This window comes from Chenopodium album, chromosome 12 (genome assembly GCF_948465745.1).
Source record: "Chenopodium album chromosome 12, dcCheAlbu1.1, whole genome shotgun sequence".
NCBI classification, from domain to species: domain Eukaryota; kingdom Viridiplantae; phylum Streptophyta; class Magnoliopsida; order Caryophyllales; family Amaranthaceae; genus Chenopodium; species Chenopodium album.
In genome coordinates this window covers 55,515,468-55,532,329 of record NC_137845.1, presented here as the reverse complement: position 1 = coordinate 55,532,329, position 16,862 = coordinate 55,515,468, and the positions used below count along the sequence as shown (strand labels likewise).

General features: G+C 36.0%; 2 protein-coding genes across 6 annotated transcripts; one reads left to right on the top strand and one right to left on the bottom strand.

Moving 5' to 3' along the window:
• Positions 1–3,176: 3,176 nt before the first annotated feature.
• LOC145570671 (putative inactive receptor kinase At5g58300) lies at positions 3,177–7,964 on the top strand. 3 transcript variants are annotated; one of them, XM_081629814.1, is made up of 4 exons: positions 3,177–3,642; positions 3,803–3,850; positions 5,516–6,873; positions 7,027–7,964. In XM_081629814.1, the coding sequence occupies exons 3-4, from the start codon at positions 5,583–5,585 to the stop codon at positions 7,659–7,661; spliced, it is 1,926 nt and encodes a 641-aa protein (XP_081485940.1). In that variant the 5' UTR covers positions 3,177–3,642; positions 3,803–3,850; positions 5,516–5,582; the 3' UTR covers positions 7,662–7,964. The 3 variants fall into 3 exon arrangements, with proteins under 3 accessions (XP_081485940.1, XP_081485942.1, XP_081485941.1); XM_081629816.1 differs by lacking the exons at positions 3,177–3,642; positions 3,803–3,850 and adding an exon at positions 4,864–5,062; XM_081629815.1 differs by lacking the exons at positions 3,177–3,642; positions 3,803–3,850 and adding an exon at positions 5,078–5,169.
• A 172-nt stretch (positions 7,965–8,136) lies between these two features.
• Positions 8,137–16,695, bottom strand: LOC145572694 (uncharacterized). Of its 3 annotated transcripts, none has more exons than XM_081631666.1 (11): positions 16,498–16,695; positions 16,174–16,388; positions 12,635–12,688; positions 12,466–12,528; positions 12,289–12,351; positions 12,076–12,138; positions 11,256–11,318; positions 10,876–10,935; positions 9,433–9,573; positions 9,133–9,228; positions 8,137–8,833 (listed from the first exon to the last, which is right to left on the bottom strand). In XM_081631666.1, the coding sequence occupies exons 2-11, from the start codon at positions 16,360–16,362 to the stop codon at positions 8,381–8,383; spliced, it is 1,245 nt and encodes a 414-aa protein (XP_081487792.1). In that variant the 5' UTR covers positions 16,363–16,388; positions 16,498–16,695; the 3' UTR covers positions 8,137–8,380. The 3 variants fall into 3 exon arrangements, with proteins under 3 accessions (XP_081487792.1, XP_081487791.1, XP_081487793.1); XM_081631665.1 differs by having other exon boundaries at positions 16,174–16,394; positions 16,498–16,694; XM_081631667.1 differs by having other exon boundaries at positions 12,644–12,688; positions 16,174–16,394; positions 16,498–16,691.
• Positions 16,696–16,862: the final 167 nt, after the last annotated feature.

Below are 16,862 nucleotides of genomic sequence, written 5' to 3'. Positions count from 1 at the left end.
GTAATTTGTTCCAAGTTTCACTGTTTTCTTAGAAGGCCCTGAATTTGTATATTAGTTGTATACTAGAGTTACATGTTAACGACGTTTACATTAATACATCATGTTAGTCTTTGGACCGTTGTTACTCGTATAAGAGAAGGTATAAAACCATTTGCAAAGTAAATAGTGTGACCAGTGACAGTGACTAAGAGTAGTGAGTATTGAGTAGTGAGTAGTGAGTAGTGAGTATGCTGTATACTGTACCTTAAAAATGAGAGGCCGTGTTACCAATATCGTACGTAATATAAAGTATACAAACTACTTTTGGGGCCCTGATGAAAAAAGCCATACTGTCTGTTGTTATAAACTGGGCCTGTGACCCAAAAAGGCTTTAATGCTTCCAAATTCATTGGGTTGGCCCACAATACCTACGCCTATTAAATAAAGTCTAACCAGGCACTAAACTAAACCATTATTCACTGCTCACTGACACTACACTTCGCCTATCGTGAGCTCAACTGCATATTGACTTTGACATCATATTTATTAGGGTTATCATGATTCATCTGTTTCTTTTCTCAAACCATGTTTGTTTAAATTGCTTGTTTATTCGATACATGTTTAATGCATATCTTTGAGCATTTTCTATGGAAATTACTAAAGTATTTTGCATCTATAGTAGTATTACTATGTTTTGCGCCTATAACATGCCATTTCGAAAGCCATTTAAGAACTAATAATGAACCAAGATTTTCTTATCTTTTTATAAGCGTCCAAATGATCTAAAATCACATGAAAAACACCAAACAACCTACAAAGTGACATTGTCCACACCTCTTATACTCAAAAATACTTAAAGACAGGTGCACTTAGTACTATAATATGAAGTATTTTGAGATTTAATTTTTGCTTATCCAAATTAGCAATTGAAAAACAAATAGCTTGGATACACTATAATAATGTATTTGTATTAAAGAAATGCCATACTTGTAGTTGTAGACGTTGTAGTATAAATGAAGATGTGTATTGCATGCATAGTACCATCTCAATGTCATTAGAAATGGGCCCAATAATATAGATCTAACTACATCTCATAAAAAAATAAACAAAGGAACTTTATGATTAAAATGGTCTGGAGTCCTGGAGAGCTACTAATGAGAGTCAACGAGAGCATATATTCACTGTAGACAGTAGTGAAGTCTGCTTTTCATTTTGACTCGGAATTGAATACTTGACTGTTTTTGTTGAGTACTCGTAGTAATTAATTGGGAAGACTTAATTAAACAATACTTAGGAGTACAATTTATGAGGCAAAAAGAGGTGGAGTTGGTACATAAGTAGGTAAAGACTTAATTCAAAAAAAGTCTAATTCGAATATGAGAAAATCGGTAGACTTTTTGTTTCGACTTAATTAATTATAGTTAATGATGATGCAAAGCATCCAAGGTTAACTCTACTTACTTAAATGAATATTCATTTACTCCCTATTAATCTACGAGTAGCTACTTTTTGCTATGCTTACTCTTCAACTCGTACTCATGCAAATATATATTTAACATAAGAGTATATTTTACCACCCCCCCCCCCCCCCTTAAGATCCACATAGTACATCTCTATTAGTTTGTTTTTTTTTTTTTGGCGGGTAAGAAAAAGGTTTTATATAGGACTAAGGACCTCTTACAAGTTAATTATTATGTCCAATTATACAGATAAGATTCATAAGACCCTTTTGAAATGAAAGGAAAAGGGTAAGGAAATCTCCACTCACATCCTTATGTTGTGATAAAATAATCTCTACAATTAGATGACTAGACCAATTGACCAAATACTACTTGCTATACTATTCTACTAGATGGTTGTGTACAATTATCATATTAATTTTAATTTGACATTTTGGAACAAAAAATGTTTTTTGCTATAAAATTGGAAATTGTTTGACTAGCAAAAGAAAAAACTGAATTAGAGATTAATATCAAGGAGATGCTATGCTCCTAATAAAAAAAGAAAGACAGAGAAAATAAATAAGGTGGAAGAACACCGAAGAATCCATCCAAGGAGGGAGAGACAACTACAAGTTACAAGCATTTGCACCTCTTTCTCTGCTAATCTGTCAGTCTCTCACTAATTACCTTCGTGGGCCCCACCCACACCCTTCTTTCCAACTTTCTCAACTACTGCTCTGCTCCCCCCCTTTCTTCATTTATTTTAGGTTTAGAATTAGGATCTTAGGATGGCTGACCTCATTTAGTTTAAGGGTGCTAGTCCCCACTAATTTTATTTAATTGCAAGACAATACTAGCTAATTAACATCATGTTTATCTGTTTCATTTTTCTTGTCACATTTTACAACAATATTTTGCTTGATTTGATTATTTTGTGAAAGTTTTGGATGAAGTCCGACAAATGTATGATCACTATGTCTATGAGTACAACTACTTTAGCTTCAAATTAGGCGCTGTTCACTTCACCTTAAAAATATAATATTAAGTAAAAATACTTTCAGTTCAGTAAAAATAAGTTCAATTTAGTAAAAATAATTTCAATTCAGTAACAATTAGTTCAGTTCAGTAAAATTCAGTAACTTTAAAAATAAATATAACAGAAAGAAAAAACAAAAATAATTTCAGTTCAGTAAAAATAATTTCAGTTCAGCAAAAATAAGGTGAAGTGAACGGTGCCTTAATTAATTATATGGAGTACAACATTTTAACTTTTGCACTATTTATATAAACGTTATTTACTTGACTACATTATTACAAACACTCCGTATATTAAATACAATTGTTGTCGTGCAAATTATTTTTGGTTAGTCTTAACTCTTCATTCATTATACCAACTTTAGAGTTCTTGCTAATGTATAAATTAAGCTTTTGGTTGAGTTGGTCCGTTAATATGGTATCGAAGTCAGCGTGACACAAAGGTCACGGTTTCAAATCTCATCCACCCCCCACTTTCAAGTGGAATATTTCGCGTAGGGTATGAGGAGGGCGCATGCTGCATCCACACTTCAAGCCCAACGGGTTCTCGTGTGGTTGATGATTTAGGCCCAGAAATATGTTTTATACTCTATCAATTATAAATGAAAATGGTCAAAATTTTGCATTGATACGCGTACGATTAATAAAAATGCTGAAATGGAGGCAGTAGCAGTCCGTTTAAAAATGTTAAGATAATGGGGGTAAGGAATGAGCTGGTATTGTGTTGGTAAGAAAAACAGAAACGTAAAAATGTTATGTTAATGTTGTTAACAAAAAGAAAGAAAAGGTCTTTCTTCTCAAAAATTACAGCTGTGCAGACCAAGTTCCTGGGTTCTGCACCTGCCTTCTTCCTTACTTGGAAATTCCGAACAACAAAAACTCTGAAACAGAGAAGAAACTCATCGAGATCTGTGTGTCTAAAACCCAAAACCCCCTATTTTCAGGGGAGGTTACTTTTATGCCGTTTACTTTACGGAAGATTTTTGGGTTTGAGAAGTTAGGACACAAATTAAACCTGTTTTCTCTCTAAACTAATACCAACTCAGATTCAGTGTATTCTTCAAGTTTTGCCGTTGATAATTGCTTTCTTTTTAAACCCCATTTTTTCACCTTTTTTTCTCTCTTTTTCTTTCTCTTTCTTAAACTCAACTATGTTGTTGTTGCTGCAAATGCTGCTTCTTTCCAGGTACCTTTTCTTTTTTCTCTCTCTCACATTTTATTCAACTTGTTAGCTTCATTTCTGCATCAAATAAAATGTGTCAAATTCTATTCATTTGGGAATATTTCTGTTTCTATATTTGATTCATCAATTTCATGGATCTGTACCTCTATTTCTTGTTGTGCAGATAATTTTGTTGATGGGTGCTCTAATTTGACCCATTTATCTTTCTAAGGTAATTTCCTCTTTCAATATCTCTTTGAATTGATATACTGTTATATTTTGTTTGATTTTTGTTACATTTCCTTTCTTGAAATTTATTTCCTTTAATTTTAGTTCAACTATTAATTTGATTGCTAAAAATAGTAAATTCTTCTTCCTTCTATGAATTTATCAAAATTTTCAGCTTTCCCATTTTCAGGTTCATGTTTACTAAAATCTTCATTATACCCTGATTTGTTCTTCATTTTATTAATTATTACAATTCAACTAGATCCTTCAATTCATCATAAGTTATATAAATACAGTTTAATTACTCTATGAATTGTTGCTAGTTAGTCTTTTGCTCCTAAGGCAAAAATGTGAGACTAGAAATTGGAATAATCATTCATGCAAATTTACTCTTAATATCTCTAGGAGGGGAATGAGAGGGACAACGGGTTCGAGTTGATTAGATTCGGTAATTTGAAAGGGGACCTTCAATTTGGTATACTTTGGATACCATTAGTGAGAAGTGAAATCCAGTATATCATCCTTCCCAATTTAGTAGAAGTATACTAATTGCTGTTTTTTAAGGGAAAAGAAAAAAGAGAATCTTTTACTTGTGGGATTTGACTAATGCTTCATGCAATCCACTCTTAAATTTAGAAGGTGAAAGCATGGAAAGGCAGTAGGAGAACATTGATCATGAGTGATAATTAGTGTTGTAAACAGAAAAAGACTCATCTTTATTTTCAACTAACCCTTGCATACTTATTAGTGCTCCCTTCTTTATCCAAAAAGAACTCCCATGCTTTATTGCTTTCTTTAGCGCTTTAGCTGTATGCTTACTTTTTGATAAATGTATTATGGAGTACTACCTTTTTATACTAATCCTAAAGATTGTATAATGACTGTCAGACGAGAATTGAACTGGACATTTCTTTGTTTTCATAAATAGTGGCATTTATGCTTTGGTACAAAAATTTTCCGTTACATAATCCTATTCTTTCTTCTCCACTCATTTTAATTTGATGCTTAAAGTTGTTTAATTCCGAGGGTGGGTGGACTGGTGTTAATGACTGGACCCGGCGGATGAATTCCTTAGAAACACACTGGGGTCTGGTATTAATCTAGCATTCATTCTGTTGGTCCACAAATTAGTCTTCAATCAAAGGCAGCTTCTTTGCTAACATGTGGCTCCCATTCTGGTGTACATTTAATCCTTGAGTTGTTCGTTGGTACTTAGGTGAAGTATCTGTACCTTCTCTTTAATTGCAATAGAGATTATGAGATTCCGCTTGATGCTTTTATATCCTGCTTGTTGTCCCATATAATTGTATTCCCTTTTATCCGGTAATTCATGTCTAACCTCTCAATATACGGTTTCTGCATTTTGTATATCACTCGTGTTGTTGCAAGCATCTTTGTTCTAACTTTACTACATCGTTATTTGTCTAGATTATTGTTTATCTAAAAGAGATAACTAGTCTTTTACAGCATTTTGCTTTGAGTGCATGTTCAGTCTTTTTTTTTTTTTTTTTTTTTTTTATTTTATATTTTTTTTATGCATACTTGCTATTTGAGTGAATTTTCTTAGTTTTTGTAAACTCTCTGCTTCACATGCATGCAGTGCTTGCTTTAGTTTGTATTCATAGGAAATATGATCAGACTGCTGATAGCCTATTCTTTCTTATGCCAGGCATTACCAGAGAATCGCTGCAACAGACCAACCATTATCCTATTGAACCTACACCAGCAGGATATCTATGAGGCTCTTCTTTCTTTTGACATTGGTGTCGCTTTTCTTGCTCATTTTTCCACCTCCAAATCATGCTGATCTGGAAAATGATAAGCAAGCTTTGCTTCAGTTTGCTGCTTCAATCCCTCATGGCCGGAAAGTGAACTGGACTTCTTCTGCCCCAGTATGCACTGCTTGGGTGGGCATTACCTGCAGCTCGGATAACAATAGTGTAGTTGCTGTCAGGCTACCTGGGGTTGGACTTAAGGGTCTTATCCCTAATAACACCCTTGGGAAGTTGGATCACCTTACGACCCTCAGCCTCCGGTCAAACCTCCTCTCGGGGAGTCTTCCATCTGATCTGCTGTCCCTTCCTTCTCTCCAGTATGTATACCTACAGCAAAATAACTTATCTGGAAAAATACCATCTTCATTATCCCCGCAACTCAACACATTAGATCTCGCTTCTAACTCCCTGGAGGGCGAAATTCCATCATCTGTTCAAAATCTGACTAATTTAAATAAATTGTTCCTTCAAGATAATGCTCTTACTGGATCCATCCCCAAATTAAATAATCAAAGTCTTAAATATCTGAATTTGAGCAACAATCACCTTAATGGCTCAATCCCATTGGCTCTTAGTGGCTTTCCCAATTCGTCATTTCAGGGAAACACAGGCTTGTGTGGACCTCCACTTAAACAGTGCTCTGGAGTTTCTCCTGCTTCTGCTCCCGCTGTGTCTCCTTCAGATAACATGGGTCCTACACCTGCTGCTCATGAAAAAAAACACTCGAAAAAGGGACTAAGCAAAGTGGCTATCATTGCCATTGCAGTAGGAGGAGGTGTGGCACTTTTTCTTCTTCTGCTAATGGCTTTCTTTTGCTGTTTAAGGAAAAAGGATAGTGAAGGACATGGTGTTCTTAAAGGCAAGGCTTTTGGTGCTGGAAGGACCGAAAAGCCCAAGGAAGATTTTGGGAGTGGGGTCCAGGAGTCTGAGAAGAACAAATTGGTTTTCTTTGAAGGTTGTTCCTTCAATTTTGATCTTGAAGATCTACTAAGGGCCTCTGCTGAAGTGCTGGGAAAGGGAAGCTATGGTACAACTTACAAGGCCATCTTGGAGGACGGAACGACAGTAGTCGTCAAGAGATTGAAGGAGGTTGTGGTTGGCAAAAGAGAGTTTGAGCAGCAGATGGAAACAGTTGGAAGGGTTGGTCAGCACCCTAATGTTATTCCCCTACGGGCTTATTACTACTCTAAGGATGAAAAACTTCTTGTTTACGACTATGTATCAGCTGGTAGCCTGTTGGCACGTTTGCATGGTATGCTCTCTGTTCTCTTTGTTTTATCCTTTTTGTTTCTTAAGTGTCAATTCTGAAAATGAGAAATGATATTTAAAAAGTAGAACCCTGTTCAACTTAGCAATTACTGTCCTCAAGAGCTTAAATAAACAAAACAATGAATGATATTTTCAGGTAGCAAGGATGGTGAAAAACCACCACTGGACTGGGAATCCAGGATAAAAATTTTACTGGGAGCTGCTAAAGGAATAGCCCACATCCATTCAGCTGGTGGTGGCAAGTTCACACACGGGAATATTAAGTCCTCCAATGTGTTTCTTTCCGAGGACCTTAATGGTTGCATATCAGATTTTGGTCTGGCTCCCCTCATGAGCTTCCCTGCTGTCCCTCCGAGAACTGCCGGCTACAGAGCACCCGAAACAATAGAGACAAGGAAAACCTCCCAAAAATCTGATGTTTATAGCTTTGGTGTTCTCCTTCTTGAGTTGCTTACGGGGAAGACGCCAGTGCAATCACCTGGACGTGATGATGTAGTTGATCTCCCAAGGTGGGTGCAGTCAGTTGTTCGGGAGGAATGGACCGCGGAAGTTTTCGACGCAGAGCTAATGAGAAATCAGAATATTGAAGAAGAGTTGGTTCAAATGCTTCAAATTGCCATGGCTTGTGTTTCCAAGGTGCCAGATTTAAGACCTGACATGGGAGAAGTGGTGAAGATGGTCGAGGAGACCAGGCAGTCGGATTCTTCAAGCAGACCATCACCAGAGGCTGAGGGATCAAAGTCTAAGGCTTCAGATACCATTACACCGTAAAAGCAACAAACAGCATTCAATTTTTCTTTTGATTTCATCTTTTAGTGAAAAAGGAGGCTACTAACAAAGGACTGTACATAGCTCAAAATCTTGGTACTTGCTGCTAATGAGGTCCCAGCTATTCAGTGATTCTTTTAGGGTTATAAATTAGAAACTCAAATTGTGTCATTCTTTTCTTTTCTTTTTTCTCAGGATTTTATTTGTTGATCAGTATAGGAGGGGTGTTGTAGCTAAATTTGATTCAAACATTTGTCTTTTTTATTGGTGTTACTGACATCTTGTATAAGTGTATCTGTTCTCAAATTAGTATTACAATCAATAAATTCTGACAAAATTAGTTTGACATACACTAATTGGAGTGACAAAAAAAAGGGGGAGGGCGGGTGGTTTGATGCTATTTTTCATAAATCTACACGCATGATTACGTGACTCGTTATCAAGCAAATCATGGTTCCAATATTGAAGTCGAACAAAATAACTTAATTCTACTTCCCCAAAATCGATTTAAATCAAAATTTCAATTATATCAGGTGATACAGGTTGGCCATTATAACCAAAAATAAAAAATGGCCAACAACAAAAAAGTAATAGGACAGTAAAGTCTGTAGTCCAATCTTGTGTTAAAAAATGTTTACTGTAAAACAACTCAAATACGTAGTCTGACCATCTATTTCCTTTCTATCTCAACGGACCTTCTACAAGTTAGAACATATTTTAGATTACTGCGGTGAGTTTGATGGACCCTTGTTGACTAGATCGGCACCACTTACATAATTCGCAAAAAAAGAAATAAGCCTAAAAGGAGCACCGATCAGAGGAGCATCAGCAAGTGGCACACTCTCATCTCCTACACCTACAGAAGCTTGTGCTTCTATATCCTGACTTTCATTTTCATCTAATGAAATTTGCACTATTTCTCCAGCCAGACTGGTTTCTGATGAATGCCGGACTATATTAGCATGTTCTAAGTTTATTTCATCCGTTACTCTTTGCTCATCTCTGATTGGAGCTGTTCCAAAAGACTCGAGACTCTTTGTTGACAAGGAGTTATCCTCTTGAATATCCTCAGTGGATCTAGACACAGGATTTGCAGAGGAATAATCAGGTATGTCCACTGAAGTAATATCAGGCACTACAGCTAGTTGACCAAGCTCCATGGACATCTGATTCACCTAAAACAAATCACAATCACAGGAAAAAATGTCAAAAAAAAAAATGAGCAGAATTGCTCATTCTCTTGCCCTAAGGATTAGTGAATGAGGTTTAAATCTTGGGGTTCAAGAAGGAAGGGAGAGGTTTCAGATATCCAAATTATAAAACTATACGTACAAAAGACCCCCCCTCTAAAAAAAAGGAAAAAGGGTTTTTTTTTTTTAAAAAAAAAAAAGGTACTTGCAAAATAACAATGACTGCTCATAATCTTAATAGGCAACTAAACCATCATACACTGCATGTGGCACTCATGAATTACCTTCTCAACAAGATCTGCATTTTCTGCCATCAATTTCCCAATCAGTGCATACATTTCTTCCATCTCAGTATTCAAGCTCTCTTTCTCAGAGGCATCCTATATCAGAAAGTCAAAACCCAACATAGACATTAACAAAGATTCTTTCAAAATATCTGTATGAGAGATACTTTCATTGTGTGCCACACAAGATAGAATGCTTAATTTACATCACTGCTCAAATTGGCAGATCATCTCATGACTTCCCCAATATGCAATGACCGCGTGTAAACGCACATCAAAAAGAAGGTAGAAGGAGCAAACCTTTTGAGCATCAGTTGGAGGCACTGGAGTTGCCAAACTCATTTCAAGATCGTGAACTCGTGTCTGTAAGTTAGAAATGTTGTCTAACAACTGCTGCTTGTCTTGTGAGAGACTATCCCTAGCTCCTTCCAACTCCAAAACCTGCCAGGCTTTGTTTTCAATTTAGCATCAGAAAAAATATGTACTTCCTCCGTTTCTTTTTAGTTAGCACGCAATCCTTACAGGAAATTTTAAAATAGTTGCAATGTTACTTCTTTTTTTTTTTTTTTTTTTAAGTAAATACACAAATTTGCACCCAAAAATAAAATAAAAAAGGTTGCCCCTGTTTAACCAACTATAACATCTAATGACCCCTACCTCAACTAACTAATTCCTCTAGCTCTCCTTAGTCTTCCCCTTACCATTAGCCAATAAATCAAGTACACCCCAACCCCAACTAACCAGGCAACTGCACCATCTGAAAGCCTCAAGCACCTCCCACCCCTTCCAAGTGAACTGCCTAGTGCCTACCCCAATACTCTCCAGCCTCGCCTCCTCCCCTATAGTTCAACTTTCCGGCCTCCACTCCCAGGCAACTACATAGACATCAAGCACCTAAAACCAACACCTACCCCAATACTACCAAAATCCACCACTACCAAAACTTCAATAAACCAGAAAGGGAAAGCGAGAAGGCCACCCCAACAACACTAATAAACTACCAAAAGCCTACACTTAACAATTATGTTGGCACCCCACAATTAGACAGAGTAGAGCGCAACAACACACCACCAAAAATCAATATTTACAAAAATAAAAACCACTCGATGGTGGTGATTTCAGATCTGGTGGTCAAAGGAGTTGTGTTTGCCAGCAACTCAGCAAGTTCAAAGAGAGTGAAGTAGAAATTATGCCCTTTAAGGGAATTGAAGTGCTGGTGAGGGTGGATTATTAAAGAGAGAAACAGTAATGACCCATTCCAATTGTGAAGGTAATGATGGGTTCACGGAGGGGAGGTAGAGAAAGGTGGGAGTGGTATATAATGCTCCTTTAACTTTCTCCTATCCCTTGGTTTGTGCACCAAGTTTTTGGTTGCAACTGAAAAGTAACGGAGGAAGCAAATTGCTTTGGTAAAAAAACTAAATGGTGCATGAAATCCTAATCTTTCTCAATAAGTGTATATACCAACATCAATCAATCAATCAATCAATCAAAGCCTTAATCCCAAAAGTGGGGTCGGCAAAAATCTTAAACTGATGGTATATACCAACATGCAATAGATAAATAAATTTGGTCCAAGTACATGACTGATACATATTAAATCCAATTTAATAATCTTATCCAACAAAGAAGATGAACCTCCTTTCTATGCTGTAACATGCTTGACTTGTTAATCATCTAATAATCAAGTACGATTGGCTTTTCAACATTATTTATCACAAACTGGCATAACACATTACATACCTGCATTTTCAACTTTGCGTTCTCAGAATTCAGAGTCGTGATCATTTCCTTGTCTAAGTTCTGCACATTAAGGGAAGGATAACAAAAACATATGTATTTAGCTTCCCATCTTTAACCGAAGAAGGCAGCAGAAGGTGAACTGAGGTTGAGGCTAGTAAATAAATACTATGACAAAGTAGAACTATAGGATGACAGTAAAGGCTTTGGGTGACTTAGAAGTTGACTGACAAATACAATGATGATGACAAGACAACAATAAGTTCTGAAAGCAACAGTGCAGAAGGTTTTTTGATGGGGGGAAACCAGAAAAAAGATCAAGCTAGGCAAGTATAAAAATATGAGTAGTACGGAGTAATAATCATCAAGATAGAAAATCTTACCTCTGTTTCAACAAGAGAATGTTTCTCCTTCTCAACATGCTGATATTTTTCCAGCAAATTCCTCTGAAACAATAGATGATTAATTTAATCATTGAATAGACAGTTCAATCTGAAGTCATAGGCTACCACAATAATGACATGTGCATTAAAACATGAGGAAGAGAAACATATGTAAATGACCACTACCCACGTTTCCTAAGTTTTAATCACTATCTGTTTTCATCCGTTTTTACGCGTTCTACTCAATTTTACTTTATACTCCCTCCGTCCCATAATACTTGACACAGTTACCATTTTCGTCCGTCCCACAATACTTGACACGTTACTAAATATGGAATGAGACCACTAATAAAAAAATATTTTCCTATACTCTCTTTAGGACCACAAACCCCAAAACCAATCAAATCCTACATTTTCTCTCTCCTCACTACCCCCACCACCCCCACTTTTTGTTTTTTTACAATATAAAAATACAAAAGAGAATCTTTTATATAAAAAACAAATGTTTTAAATGAACCCACTTGTAATTTTCTTAAACTACGTGTCCACCCCAACGTCCCAAGTATTATGGGACGGAGGGAGTATTCTTCATGGGGATTTTTTTTTTTTTAGCAGCTCCTACCCCACCCTATGCGAACCTATTTATTTAATTGAATCCCAAACTCTTCATCACTCTCCATAAAGTGAAAGGAACCACATGAGTAATCCCTATTAAGTTCTTAAATTTTGTAGCGACAATTACTTAGTAGAATTCAGGAAAACTGAGGTAGTATGGAAAAAGCACATATAATTTACGACAAATAGTCTTCCTAACTCTCACCTGTTCAAAACTCAAAGCAGCATTCTCCTGTAACAGCTGGCTGATTCTCTGCTCCAGGCTCACCTGAGAATTAGAGAATAAGTATAACTGTGAGTGTTGGTTTCTTAACCCCCCCCCCCCCCCCCCTCCTCCTCCAAAGAATTGTAACAATGTTCCAGGCCAAACAGTGCAAGCATGCCAGAAATCAATGCAACACAATCCACCCAACATTACCTCTTTCTCATGCCAGGAGTCATTTTCAGTCTGTAATTGCTTAATTTTCATCTCTAGGTCGGCCTGCAAAAAGAGGGGAAAACAATTGAAGCAAATTGAGTATTTTCATCACAAAGATTTTTGTTTGCACTGTGATATATAACCATATATCCCATATTACATGTCATAAATCAATACCTGTCTTTGTATGTAGGAGTCTTTTTCATAAAGTAGTTGTTTGACCATATCTCTTAATCTAGCCTAAAAAATACAAAAGGAAAAAAAATTATCATGACAGGGATGCAACCCATAGTGAAGCATAAGCAAAAGCCTTGTAAAATTTATAAGAAACTTCAACTGATCTGACATATATCACCTCTCCTTGCAACGAATTTTGCTTTTCACTGTCAGCTGTAACACACTGCCAAAGAAAATTTAAAGAGGCATTAGATGATGAGATAAAATTTGAGCGTTTGTATTATGAAAGATATTCTTTCATTTTCTTCCATGCCAAAACTAATGAAGATGATGTTTCATTCAAAACCTAACGAACATCATCATTGTGTCCAGTTTTTCACAGCATAGTATTCTAATAGAGAATCAAAAATCTATCTTTGTCAAGACAATCAAGTTAAAATAATGTTGGTATCAGATAATAACAAAATCAGTAATCTGCTTGAGATCGTACATAAGCTTCATTCTTGCAGAAAAGCAATTAATTTGGCAGGCCAAAAAAAGGCTTGCCTAATTTCTTATCTCATAAGGGAGCAGCAATCGAAACAGTGTGTGCTGTTTTATATACTTATGTTTGAATTATGCTGAGATGCTATCAAAGATTGATATTTGTTTATTGAGAGAATTTGAATCTAACTCAATATGGTAATGCATTCTATTGAGAAGAATGCTTAAGCACATGATATCCCATACACCTCTCTCAATGTAATTATTCTATCTGATAGACGTTTTGTATTGATCCTAGGAGGATACTGGTCATGTTTCTTCTGTTTTTTTGCCATTACGTATAGCTTAGTGCCTTTTGCATAGATTTTTTTTTTTTTTTTTTTTTTGGGGGGGGAGGGGGGGGGGGGGTACACCTGTATATTTAGTAAGAATAGTTACCAAAAAATCAAGAGAAATAAAAACAATGAAAAACTGGAATTATTCTTCCAGTAGAAAATCAAAAAGGTAGAGCCTTTGATTTTGAAAATGAAAAGATCATTAACTGGAATTATACGGTATCACACCAGGATTGTGAAAGATCTTGCAAGAAGAAAAGATTCAAAGGCTTTATCAATATCAAAGCAAAGAAAAGTTTCAATCTTTATTTTCAAAACATCATGGTCATAGACTCATAGGAAGAACTGAAACCTCTGTCCTACGTACAACACTCTCTTTATTTGTTGTAAATGAAAGCACATTACCAATGGGAAGCATAAAAATAGCTCTAGAAGCCAAAAATAAGTTGGCCTTTCGTGAAGGGTAAACGTCCCAAACCCACAAAAGATGCAGATGAGATTCAAAAATGAGTGAGATGTGATTATATGGTTTTGTGAAGGCTACTTGCAACTATGAAACCAGAGATTGCTGGAAGGTGACTGTGCAGTCAACTAAAGACTTATGGCAAGATATGATAGAGATATGGAAAAACAAATGCACCTAAAGAAGGAGCTTTGGGAGATTCAACAAAACAATCTAAGTGTGAGTGAATACTACTGCAAGCTGAAGAACACCTGGGACTAAATTGCAGATCTTGAAGGGCGCTAGAGTCCCTTGAAGGGATGTCAGAGTGCACCAGTGGAGCAATGGCTAAATGCACCTGCAGTATTGCAAAAAAATGCTTGCTTTACAAGCAACAGAATATAATATTCTCTTTTGCTGCAAACAGCAAAGCCAGAGCCTAGGACCACAGCAACTAAATCTGAAATAGGAGATGTTTTATGTTGTAATAGACTGATTTTCTGGCTATGTATTTAAGATTTGACAAGGCAAATAAATAAAGATGAAAGCTTGATGATTGATTGATAATAGAAAAAGAGGTTACAAAATGACAGGTTTATAGCTTTAGGCTATTACTCTCTTCGATAACTTTAGGTTATCACTCTCGTAGTAACTTTAGGTTACTATTCTCTCAACATAGTTCCTCACGATTCACACATAATGCATCTACAGCCATGCTACATGCTATTTATACTCAAACTCACTACTAAAGTTACCCTAACAATTAAAATAGTTTGTCTCTATTACAACTGAAGATCAGCCGGCTGAATTCATGTTGCTCTCCTCCTAAGTGGAACATTAACGAGTTTTGTCCAATAGTGCCTTGCTGTCCTCTGTTTCTTATTACAGTTAGGTGGCAGCCCCATTGAGTCCATCACATATGTCCCAAAGTAACATTAGCTAATGTGCTATACATTAGTGACATCAAGCATAATTTATTATCTGTTGGTAAAGGGGAGATTTGAAACTCTAGTTTGATAAGAATGGATGCATCTCATAGGACCCTTCCATTAAAAAGAATGAGTTGTTGGGAGAAAAGGGCATGAACTTTATAGGCTAATGAAGAAAGATATAGATGAGAAGAAAGGAAAGAAGACATCAAATGCAGCAAGAACAATGCAAATTGAAGATATGCCAAGTTGTAAAAATGTAATGAGCCTAGATTTGATCCAGATTTGGGCATGTATCTATATCTAAGATAAAATTTGGAAAGTTACAAGTGCAAAAACCTTAAAGAGTATTTCAAGAACACTTTTTTTTTGTTGCCAATTTTAAGAAGACTTTGATGAGGTAATACAAAAGGGGTGTTTGGTTAGGAGCAATTTAAAGCAAAGAGAGTTATTTAGCCATTTCAAAAAGCTCTATGGGGTGTTTGGTTACGAGCGGTTTAAAAGAGCTTCTTGGTCTAAGAAGCTCTTTTTCAAATAGCTCATATGAGGAGCTTTTTAAAAGAGTTTTGTTTGTTTGTTTGTTTGTTTATACACTAAAACAGCTAATTACTAACAGCTATTTACCAAAACAGATTTACACAAATAGCTTTTATTAAAACAAACAACTATGAGCTGATCAAAACAGGTAACAACTAACAACTAAAAGCTAATTGCCAAACAGGCTCGAAGTGTACTGCAATTAGAGAAGTTACTTATTTGTGGAAACTTTAATGGGCATGTGGGGGCAAGTCGTAGTAGTTTTCATAGTGTCTATAGAGGATTTGGTTTGGAATAACGAATGAAGGAGAGGCCATTTTGGATTTTGCCCAGTCATATGATATGATTTGATTCTGGCAGCACTTGTTTTAAGAAAAGGGGTTCTCATTTGATAACTTTTCGAAGAAGAGTAAATGCAATCAAAATATACTTTATCCAAGAATTATTTTAACAAGGAGTATGTATAGGCAAAGTTGTTTGGAATTTGGATTGTAAGGTTATTATAGGGGAGAGTGTAGCTACTTAGGGTTTTGGTCTTGAATGCTCATATAAGGACCAAAAGTCAAGGTGAACCAAGTACAAGATGATGGAACTTGAAAGAAGCTAAGGTCAAGGTCTTTACCGATAGAGTAGTTTAGATCATGTTGAATAAGAGAGTTCATAAATTGACATTTTGAAGAAGGTTGAACCAACAAAATGTCATTTTTCCCAAAGGTGTAAAGTTGTCAATAGATGAGGGAGAGATTTTGGAGGACCCTAGGTATGCAAAAGAATCATAGGATGATTGTTATACTTGAACCTCACCAAACCAAATTGAGTCAATTCATGATGCAACACTTCATGTGATCAAGTAGTCTTTGATACTTTCGCACAGTAAAATGTCTAATTCACATACAAGCAAATTCGATATTAATATACAATCACTGTAATAAAGATGATGAAAATGCAGTTATATAACAGCAACAAAAACAAATAAACTCACGCCATTAGAATTATGAGGTTGTTTATCATCATCAATTACTACATTTGACAAATTATCTTGTTCGCCACAAACAGAACTTGTCTCTCCAGCATTAGACGACGCCGAATCGTCGGCTGCTGCTGTTGTTTTGGCTTGTTGTTTATTCTTCTTCTTCTTCTTGTTTTTCTTCTTCTTTTTATCGTCCTCCATCTTTCTTGGATGATCCCAAATTCAACCTAAAACTGAATTAAAATCCCAAATATGTGAAACCCTACCTCTGGAACAGCGATTTAGATGAAGAAATGCAATGCGAGTGTGGGAGAGAGAGAGAGAAATGAATGATACCTGGGAGATCTAAGATGAGAGAGAGAAAGTCCACGCTTTTGCTGTGTCTCTGTGTGTGTGTGTGTGTGTGAGCAGCGAAATAACCGGAATAAATGGTGCTTTCTTTCATCAGATTAATTATTCATATGTCGTTTGATTGTTTATTCTTCACGCTTATTCCATTCTGTAATTTATCTCTATATGCGTATCAACATATGGGTTATGGAGTACTTTGAATCGTGTACCTCATCCACTTTGTTCATTGGGTTAACTATGGTTCGATTTTGAAAATTTTATATACCCGCATGTTCTTTTGATGATTATATGAGCAATAACTATCCTCTAATTTAATCATAATAATAACTAGTTTGTACTTGTTTAGTTTG